At 38.2% G+C, this 9,299-nt stretch overlaps 2 protein-coding genes and 1 pseudogene across 2 annotated transcripts; 2 read left to right on the forward strand and 1 right to left on the reverse strand.

Moving 5' to 3' along the window:
• Positions 1 to 337: 337 nt before the first annotated feature.
• LOC126582760 (protein CHLOROPLAST J-LIKE DOMAIN 1, chloroplastic-like) lies at positions 338 to 4,403 on the forward strand. Its single transcript, XM_050246946.1, has 10 exons — positions 338 to 568; positions 763 to 850; positions 978 to 1,082; positions 1,176 to 1,253; positions 2,082 to 2,137; positions 2,640 to 2,697; positions 2,924 to 3,049; positions 3,159 to 3,254; positions 3,432 to 3,503; positions 4,170 to 4,403. Exons 1-10 carry the CDS (start codon positions 462 to 464, stop codon positions 4,230 to 4,232), a joined length of 849 nt encoding a protein of 282 aa, XP_050102903.1. The 5' UTR covers positions 338 to 461; the 3' UTR covers positions 4,233 to 4,403.
• Positions 4,339 to 6,720, forward strand: LOC126634003 (nifU-like protein 1, chloroplastic; annotated as a pseudogene).
• An 11-nt stretch (positions 6,721 to 6,731) lies between these two features.
• Positions 6,732 to 8,291, reverse strand: LOC126582761 (uncharacterized). The gene is made up of 5 exons (XM_050246947.1): positions 7,889 to 8,291; positions 7,639 to 7,757; positions 7,339 to 7,527; positions 7,212 to 7,263; positions 6,732 to 7,132 (listed from the first exon to the last, which is right to left on the reverse strand). Exons 1-5 carry the CDS (start codon positions 8,174 to 8,176, stop codon positions 7,013 to 7,015), a joined length of 768 nt encoding a protein of 255 aa, XP_050102904.1. The 5' UTR covers positions 8,177 to 8,291; the 3' UTR covers positions 6,732 to 7,012.
• Positions 8,292 to 9,299: the final 1,008 nt, after the last annotated feature.

Genomic DNA, 9,299 nt, shown 5'->3' on the forward strand with positions numbered 1-9,299 from the left:
AAATGCCAAATGTTTATCGGAATTTAAATTTTTTTAGATTAAAATGTTCATAAAATTAATTTACAATAATCTACATATTTATTTTTATTTTTTAAATTGGTTTAAGAAAAAAATTAGCCTAAGTTCATTATTTAATAATTCCGGGCTAAAATTTTAGGGCAGAAGGGTTGGAGCAGAAAAAATATTTCTGGGCTAAAAGCCAAATTTTTCGGGCTAAAAAATTTGACTTTTAACCCAAGGGTTGGAGATTGTCTTATCAAATAAGTGGAAAGCCCACTTATTATATGAGTCCCTGTACCAGTTTCTTTAGGCCCAAGTATTACTACGTGTATTCCGTATGTATTTGCGTAGTTGTCAGCTGGCCTGTACTGTGCTAATCCCTTTGCCTCTCCCTCTGCTTCTTCTGCTCGAAAAACCCCGAACCTGAAAATTCAAACCAAAACTCATTTTCCACAGGGTAAATGGCTCTGGCGATTTCCCATGCTTTTCTCTGCCCCAAATTGCAATTTTCCCAAAGGAATTTCCGCCCTAAAGTCCCGGAGTTGAGGCTGCCACCCTCTTTCGTCAGGTAATTCGCTCACTCTGTTTGGTTGGTGAGAAAATTGAGAATAGGGTTTTGTTCCGTAGAAAGTTTCGTGTTCGTGATACGAATGCTGGGTCTTTTTTTTTTTTTTTTATTTGTTTTGCAAATATATTTATAATTATTTATGCTTGAAAATGTATAGATATAGCAACAGGGTGTTAAACTTATCATGTTTCTAGAACAATTCCACAGAATACAAGGGTAATTTGTGCGGCTGCGTCTGCGGCTGGAAGTTCTAATCCGGACGGTGATTTGAATCCATATGAGGTAATTTCAGCTTGTAAATTATGGACCTTTGAAATTAATGTTGCAGCAAGTGTTTGACTGACTGGTTGGGTACATGTTTCTACTTCTCTGTTTATTTGTGATTTACTAATTCTCGTTTATCTCACAGGTTCTCGGTGTGAGCCCAATTGAGGGATTTGACATGATCAAGGCAGCGTATACGAAAAAACACAAGGAGGCCGTGAGGAGCGGTGATGAAGCAACTGCTGCTAGAGTACGCTTCAAAACTCTCTTTTTGCTCTTTTAAATATTTGGTGGGAACGAGCTTGTGAACAATATTCTTATAACCACGTAATCATTTATGTAGCTGGAGAAAGCATATGACAAAGTCATGATGGCACAGCTAACTAATAGGAAGAAAGGTGTAACCTTTGGTTCCTTCAAGGTACATGCAAGCGATACTTTTATATCTTGTTCTTATTGAGAGTCTGCTGAGTGGACTTTATTCGTCAAAAGAGACAGAAAGTGGAAGTTGAAAAATGATGTCATGTGGTTTTCTTATGCATGAATTATTGTAATTGTTGTCATATTCTATAGCGTTGCAGTGTATAAGCTTTGTACGGTACTATGGAGGAATAACTACCAACTTGTCTAACAACTTGGAGAATCCATGGAGGATTTACTCTGGATGTGTTATGCTTCCAGGGATAACACTTTTTAAGGGAGCTGCATATAGGAATAACGAGGAACCTGAATCTTGAACAGATGCCAAATACCAAGCACAAATATTGTTTTAGAGATAATTAAAGTAGTGGAATGGGAAGAAACATGGGCGTCTTTATAATTTGCAGAAGCATGTACTATATACCTCTTACTCTGATTTGGGTTTAGATAGAATTGATTGATATCATCGTTGTTAGTTGTTACTGGTAAGATCAAAGTTAGGAATGAATAGTTGTCATATCATAATACAACAGTCAAGAATCTAGTCTATGAATTTTTCATTGAAAACTGCTATAAGAACTCATATTTTTTCCTTCTTTCAGGTATCACCCGTTGTGTAAATTAGCGCATTTGAATTTGTTTCCATTTGGGTGCTTTGTGTAAATGGCCCTTAAAGTTGTTTTTACATACTTCTAGATTTTGTCTTTGTGATAATTGGACTTTCAGATTGATTAGTTATCCGCCGTAACCTGTCAAAAAAGCTGATTATCATCCTTTCTTATTACCTCCTTGTACTAATTATTCCTCTTATTTTATTTTTGACTTGCAGGTTTCAAAGGACATCAAATATGCAGATAAGCAACCAATTGTACCATGGGGGCCTAGGTTTGTCTACGCATCACGTGACTATTACCGATAAGTAGCATAGGAAAATAGTGCTGCTGAGAAGATGTATATTAGTGGCTGCTGATTTTGATACTTTTTAAAGCATGTAATCTTTTTATATGAAGAGTATGAGTAGGTTGGATTACCTTAATAGTTACTTGTGGAAAAATTATTGCTTACACATGCCTACTTCGCTAGAGGCTGGTACTTTTGCATTGCAGATTTTACTCTTTGCTTCATTTAATAAATTGCATGCTTAAAAACATGAACTTCTTATGAGCTCTCAATATGGAAAATGATACAAATATTCATAATTTTTTTTTTTCATTCTGATTTGGAATTTTTTGGAAACGTGATAGTGCATGCCGTTTATCAATTAAAATCTGAAACCAGCTCTCGTTTCTTTCCTCCAAGTTTGATATGTTGGCTATTTTCAGAGGATATATGTAGTCTACGTGGTGGCACTTTATGCTCTGATCTTTTGACTTCTATTTGCTTACAGGTTCACCAAGTCTACTGTACAAGATATGCGCATCAACCTGGCAATATCTGCTGTATTTGTAAGTTCTAGGGAATGATTGATTATATATGATTCTATTCTTTATTGTTTTGGAAAATATCCTTTGGTGCATGATCTTGACTATGGAACAACTCTTGAAGGATGCATGGCAATTAGTTAGCTCAACTTATATATTTCATAACTGAACCCTCATGGGTTCTTTTCATTATTTTGCTTTATTCTATGTGAGTTTTTCTTACCCTTACCTTTTCCCCATCTATTTGCAGGTAGCTTGGCTTCTTATCAAGCGGAATGCTGAATATAAACCCTTGCAATTTTTAACTTTTGCTTTTGTTTATCGGATTTTTGAGAAGTTGAAATCCTTTGAATCGCCTGTATCTCCAACATATACAGTGAGTCGTGTTGCTGAATAGATTGCATGTCCTCATTTTTACTTTTTGAAACTGTATGTAGAAACTTATGATAAGCTGCTTTTTCGACCTAATTATTCTATTGATGCAGGAAGATGGTGAGGATGCAGGGAGGGGACTGCGAATGGGAAAACGATTGCTCCGTTCACTTGCACTAGTGTTTGGCTGTATTGCGATTGCTTCTGTGGTATATTATGTTGCTTGAATTCTTGGTGCACTAGTGTTTGACAGGGAGGGGGTATAAGTGGGGGGATTTCAGTTCTATTTGGATTGTCTATTTTAATTCTGATTTCTATATGTGGTTATCTTATAAGTTCCACTCCTTTATGTTCATTCCACCAAAGTCTCAGTTAACTTCTTGCAGGGATACACTACTGTACTGAATTTGATCGAGTATTTGGGTAGCTACATTCCTGCTGCTCTTTACAATAACCAGGTATTGGCTGGTAATATCTTTGCTTTTATTTGATACTTTGTTCTACACTAAAAGAACGTAATTATAGCCATTGCAATTTTGGTCAAGAGTAAGAGAGAAATTCGTATTTGCTTTTTTTCATCAATTCCCCCAAAATCCGAAGTCAAATTGTTGACTTCTAGTAAGTTATCAGATTTTTCAAAGCTTTAAACATCCTTTCGGAGTGAGATTTTAAATTAAATTGGGGTAAAGTTATACTTTTATAGTTATTTTGTTAAAACACGTTTCACAAGCACACGGAACTAGAGTTGACAAGGTCACAGGGTAAATATGATGTTGATGGCCCGAGGTAGAGCACTCAATGGGCTAAGGGTGGCCCTATTTTTCAGGAAATTAGGATGAACCACGGGATTATCCATACTTTTTATATTGATCAACGACCTTCCTAAAGATCTCTTTTTAATAGTCTATTGATTACTATTTGAGTATTTATATGTAAAAGCTAGTTTGTTACGTCTATAAAGTAGTTTGGAGCTTTATTTCAGCAATTAAGCACTTCTGTTCTGTAGACAAACGATGTGAAATGTTGGGGAGTAAAGTAATTAACTCATTGGTCCATGTTCTGCCTGACAGATTGTGTAATACTTAGTCGTTACCATTGTGAAAATAATATCTCTGTGCATGCAGGAATTGATAATCACTTCATCAACCGCGTTCATGCTCTACATTATGGCATCGTATTATAGGTGATGAAATATGTTTGTGAATCGGGGAGACATCGACATGGCAGCAAGCTATCTCATGAGATGCTATTCTCTTTTGTATCGTAGCTGTGAATTTTGTTTGAACACGAGAAATGAGTCTTGTAACTTGGAATTTTGACGGGAAAGTAATTCGAAGTTCAATTTTATCTCGTGTAAATACTTTCTAATTGGTATTGGTTGGGTTTGAGTTGTTTAGTTACTGATGTAGCAGAATCTCCCAAGGTTTTTGCATTTATCAATCTGACTCGAGTTTCATAGCTCCGGAAGTTTCATACGCGATTATGGTTAAAGTCGGTGATGAGTGCAGTCTCCTAAGTTTTTCTCATTGCAGATCTGACTCGAGTTTCAATTGCAGTATGTTTGTAGTATGCATTCTTTGTTGAATAACGGGGAAATCAAATTCAATGCCCGCTTTTTAACAGGGAAGTATTCAAGTAGATGCATATTTTTTGTAAAACTCACTCAAACGCCCCAAAACTTGTCGAGATCATAAATTGAACCCATCCCCATGTACCAGAAAGGTAGAAACAGACATGCACGGCCTTGCTCTATTCGATCACGGCGTCTCTTGCAGCCACCGGGTTCCCCCAAACCCCAACGCCTTCTTCCAAAATCCCAGGTAAATCCCACCGATACCCACCCACAATTTACATGTCTGAAACTGCACCGTCTCACCTCTCAAAACCGCCATTAGCGCCGAGTCTTCTTCTCCGGGACTCTACTCCGCCAAGCATTACGAACTCACGGTTCCCAACGTCGACTTGGTTCTAGAGGACGTCCGCCCCTATCTCATCGCCGATGGCGGTAACGTCGATGTTGTCTCCGTGGAAGACGGCGTCGTTTCACTCAAGCTGCAAGGTGGGTTTGGTTCAAGTCTGTTTTTTTCCTATGAATTTTTTTGGGAAATTATAACAATTGGGAAAAAACATAGGTTATTGAAAATACATTAAATTTGCATGAACTGATAAAATTAATGAATGAACAGGGGCATGTGGGAGCTGTCCGAGCTCAACGACCACCATGAAGATGGGAATCGAAAGAGTGCTCAAGGAGAAGTTTGGAGATGCGCTCAAGGACATTCAACAAGTCTTTGATGATGAAAATAAAGAGATCACCGTTGAGGTCAGTGTTTTTCGTACTCAGATTCAATGGACTGCGTACTCTTAATTTGTTAGGCCGTATGTTTGAAAATTGAAAGTGCTTCCTTAGGAAGAATTTCTGCTAGAACCACGTTGAAACTTTTAGTGAAAATGCAAGTGCTTTTCTAGAATTGTTTGGTGAAGTAGCGGACTTTAAAGACATGGAGAGCGAGAGACTGTGAGTCTGAGATTAGAGCTAGCTATGGAGATGAATGGAAGAAATTTACAAGTTGTGGTATTGGTGTTCTCGATGACTGGGGTTGTTATGGCCTTGTCCATCACTCACTCACTGAAAATCGTCATGAGGTCGGTATAATCCCACCTCATCATAACTAAAAACTCTAGTCCCGCAATCCCACCTTACCAAGACATACTACCTATTGCCTAACCCCCCACTTATCATGATCCCTCAAAACACAACTCATGTTCGGGAAGATGTCCGAAAAACTGCACCAGTGACATGGTGAATGTTAGAAAGGCTTCCCCTTCGAAACTCAAGATTATGCATGAAGGTTCAAAATCACTAGAAAAAAGTGTTCACTTGCCTGCATTAAGGCCATACTAACCTATTATGCCTCTGCTTTTATTGCCGAAAGTAACATGAAGGGCCAATTGGACGCTTTGCTACAAGATGTGCAGCTCCAGGATAAAAATCATTAGTTAGATGTTTCTATTTTAACTTTGCCATCTCGAATAAGAGAAAATGTTAAGAGAGAATGCACTCCCAAACATTGTTGGCTGGATTTCGAATTGAATAAGAAGTTATACTTTATTTGAGTAATTTCCGTAAAAGAAAAAAAGCTAATACTAGTAAGCGTTTTTATAAATCCAGATCCACTTTTAATGTTTTCGACCAAATGGTGTCAAAAAGCGTTTTTGATTATCTAGAAGAGGTTTAGAACTGCCAAGAAGGCCCATAGTCTTTGATGCTGTGTTAAAGTTGCAAATGCAGGCAGTGAATCGTCATCTGGACATATTGAGACCAGCCATAAAGAACTTTGGCGGGAGTGTGGAAGTGTTATCGGTTGAAGCTGGGGATTGCCATGTTAATTATGTGGGAACCGAGTCCATCGGATCAGGAATCAAAGCAGCAATTAAGGAGAAGTTCCCAGATATCGGCAATGTTGTGTTCACCGGATAGCTTTGTACTTCCATGGAGATGTCTTCCGATGTATAATTGCATACGACAACTCTAATTCCAAATGGTTAGCTGCTTTCTCTATCAACTTCCAATTTGTGTATGTAGTTGAACAAGTGATTTGTTATCGTTGCTTGTACAATGAATTGGTGTAATTAACCATTGATACTTGATGAATTCCAACTTTGTTCTTGTAAGCCGTGAACACTTCTGAGGAGAAATTCTATTAACTTTTGCTGTTCAGTAGAAAATTGAAGAACCAAGTAGAAAAATGAAAGAAAACATTCACTAAATACACCAGGACAATCTATGTATGTCAAAGATCCAGATGAGATCGAACGGACGAAAACAAATGGATTTCAAATGATTATTTGCACGTCGTCTTTTCAACCCCATGCGAAATGTAAATCTAGTTATTTCAAATACATTCTCCGACATTGTTCCGAGTTAGTTATCAAACTGGGCTGAGACCGATGACAGTGTGTAGGATTAAGAGGACTTGTCCTCCGTATCGGCAGCATCAACGATCACTGATTTCAGCCAACGTGAGAAATTGATCAAAAACAGCGTGTAAACAAAATAGCAAGTGAGTGTCCAACTCACTAGTCCCTGCAAACAACAGCTGAAGTATATCAGGGGAAAAAAAAACATAGGGTTAATATATATTGATTGGTTTTCAAATACCCACCTGGCCGAAGATCTCAACGTTTGCTTGTGGATAAAACCAGAGGTGGAAGAACCTGAATGGGAGCATCAAACATTTCAGTTTTCTGAATAATACCTAGAGATGGAGAGAAGAAAGAAGGAAGCCTTACTGCATTAACGGAATCTCGGCCAGCGGGCAGCCAAGGCCGATGACACTTGCGAGGAGGAAGCCGAACCATGTTCTGTCAAGGAAAAACCATAGAAACTCAGCTCCTGCAAATAATATGTAGGCTTCAGTATTGTCTGCGATTCCTGCTTTGTACAGTTCGGCGCTCAACTCTATAAACAGCACAAGTGATCTGCGTTGAACAGCAATGCCCTTTGTTATAGGCAAAAGCTACATATTTGCAAGAATACTCGTTACCTGCAAATCACAATTTGACACGTGCACAAAGTAATCGTATACTTACAACAAAGAAGCAAACGCTTTCTCTTGGTTCACTTGCTGAACCTTTGAAGAGGTCCTTTCATCCAAGACTAGTTGAAACATGCCAACAGTGCAGTAGAACAGACCGAGCAAGACGGGAACCTAACAACATTACATTCAATTGAATCAAGAACTGTATAAATCTGCATTATCTCTAATGCTTTTTTGTAAACCATTATATCTAATTTTTGAGAGAGAAAAACAAAACTTTAACGAGAAACTAGGGAGTTTACCCAGACGTTTGTGTGCAGAGGACCGATATTGGTTGAACCGTTTTGGTAAACCACAAGATCAACCCTTGAATGGAGTCCATCAATCAACGGACCGAGGAAGAAACCCGAAGCAAAAAGTGCGAACGAGATGGAAGGCCAAGTGGTTTTGAGGCTGCTGTTTCTTGTTGTGGTTTGATTTCTAAGGTTGCAGGAAGGCCTACGAGAACTCGGTAAAAGATGCTTCCAATTGGCATTGTTGTTAGGGAACTTGCCAAGACAGCAAGAGCCCGTGGCAATGAGGGTTTGCATCTAGCAATCAGAAACACACCGCAACAAATCTTACTTTTATTTGTCTTTTTGGTTTCAGATTAAGATATCGCTATTTTGATTCGTTTCATCGGTCGTGGGTAAGGTTGGTTTGTACTTCACTGAATTTTGAACCACAAAGTAGTGTGGATATTTTGTAGCCATTTGTCCTTTACATGCTTCCCACGAATTATTTTGAATTATTTTCTTTTTTTTTTTTTGCTAAAAAAGAAATTCATTTTAATAAAAAAAACTCACTTGTACAACCGGTTCCAATACAATCAAATAACAAATCATTGGAAGCCTTGTCTAGGATTCACTACTCCCATATATGTAAATTTTGCAAATAGAGCCACAACTAACTAAAACATCAGTTACCAAATTTGCCTCTTTGAAGATGTCAAACTGTTGGTTGAATAACCTCAAACGAAGAAGTCAGCCACTTGATGTCTTCAATAATTGAACTCAGTTTCTAGGTGTTGGAAATGTGCCCTAAAACCAATCATATGATAATACTTTACGGACATTTCACATGTTAAACTAATCTAGTTTAATATCAAGGGCAAAGATTATTGTTTGAGCCGTCTCATATAAATGTTATATGCTTAAACGATAAGTCCAAGGAATATGTGATTGGGAGAATGCGATCTAAAGAAGTTAGATTCATGAGACCATTCTTTCGTAGACACATCCTAAACGTTCTTGATCATAGGATTGCCAATTGGGCATTAACAGTCCGTTAAGATCAGTACGTGCTGTGTCTTCTCTCAGGGAGAGTGACTAGTCTCGAGTCATTGGTGTGTGTGACATCAAGACAAGTACGTAGGTGCTCAATAGAGAATGAGTTCACTGAACACGATCAACGAAGAGTTCTCATATTCATGTCACATGAGAACTCATGGTTGGGATAATGCAAAGTAGTCCTTTGACCTAAGGCATCACGTTTGTCTTGTGGTTAAGTCCTTGATCTTTGATTATGTCAAAGTCACCCCATCCGCGAGTGTCCACGGCATCGTTGGGGTTAAGCCACTTAGCTATGGAGGAAAGTGAATGTGCAACAAGGGATCTCTAACCTTCAAACCGTTTGGGGGAGAATACTCTATGATATGATTTAGAATCTCTGGCC

The sequence above is a fragment of the Malus sylvestris genome, chromosome 9, assembly GCF_916048215.2.
Source record: "Malus sylvestris chromosome 9, drMalSylv7.2, whole genome shotgun sequence".
Lineage (NCBI taxonomy): Eukaryota > Viridiplantae > Streptophyta > Magnoliopsida > Rosales > Rosaceae > Malus > Malus sylvestris.

Coding starts and splice junctions, on each gene's coding strand:
- LOC126582760 (XM_050246946.1), top strand. CDS start 462: ATGGCTCTGGCGATTTCCCATGCTTTTCTCTGCCCCAAATTGCAATTT. Junction 851..977: donor GTGATTTGAATCCATATGAG/GTAATTTCAGCT, acceptor TTTATCTCACAG/GTTCTCGGTGTGAGCCCAAT. Junction 3,050..3,158: donor CTGTATCTCCAACATATACA/GTGAGTCGTGTT, acceptor CTATTGATGCAG/GAAGATGGTGAGGATGCAGG.
- LOC126582761 (XM_050246947.1), bottom strand. CDS start 8,176: ATGCAAACCCTCATTGCCACGGGCTCTTGCTGTCTTGGCAAGTTCCCT. Junction 7,758..7,888: donor CTCTGCACACAAACGTCTGG/GTAAACTCCCTA, acceptor TAATGTTGTTAG/GTTCCCGTCTTGCTCGGTCT. Junction 7,264..7,338: donor GCCGAGATTCCGTTAATGCA/GTAAGGCTTCCT, acceptor GCTCCCATTCAG/GTTCTTCCACCTCTGGTTTT.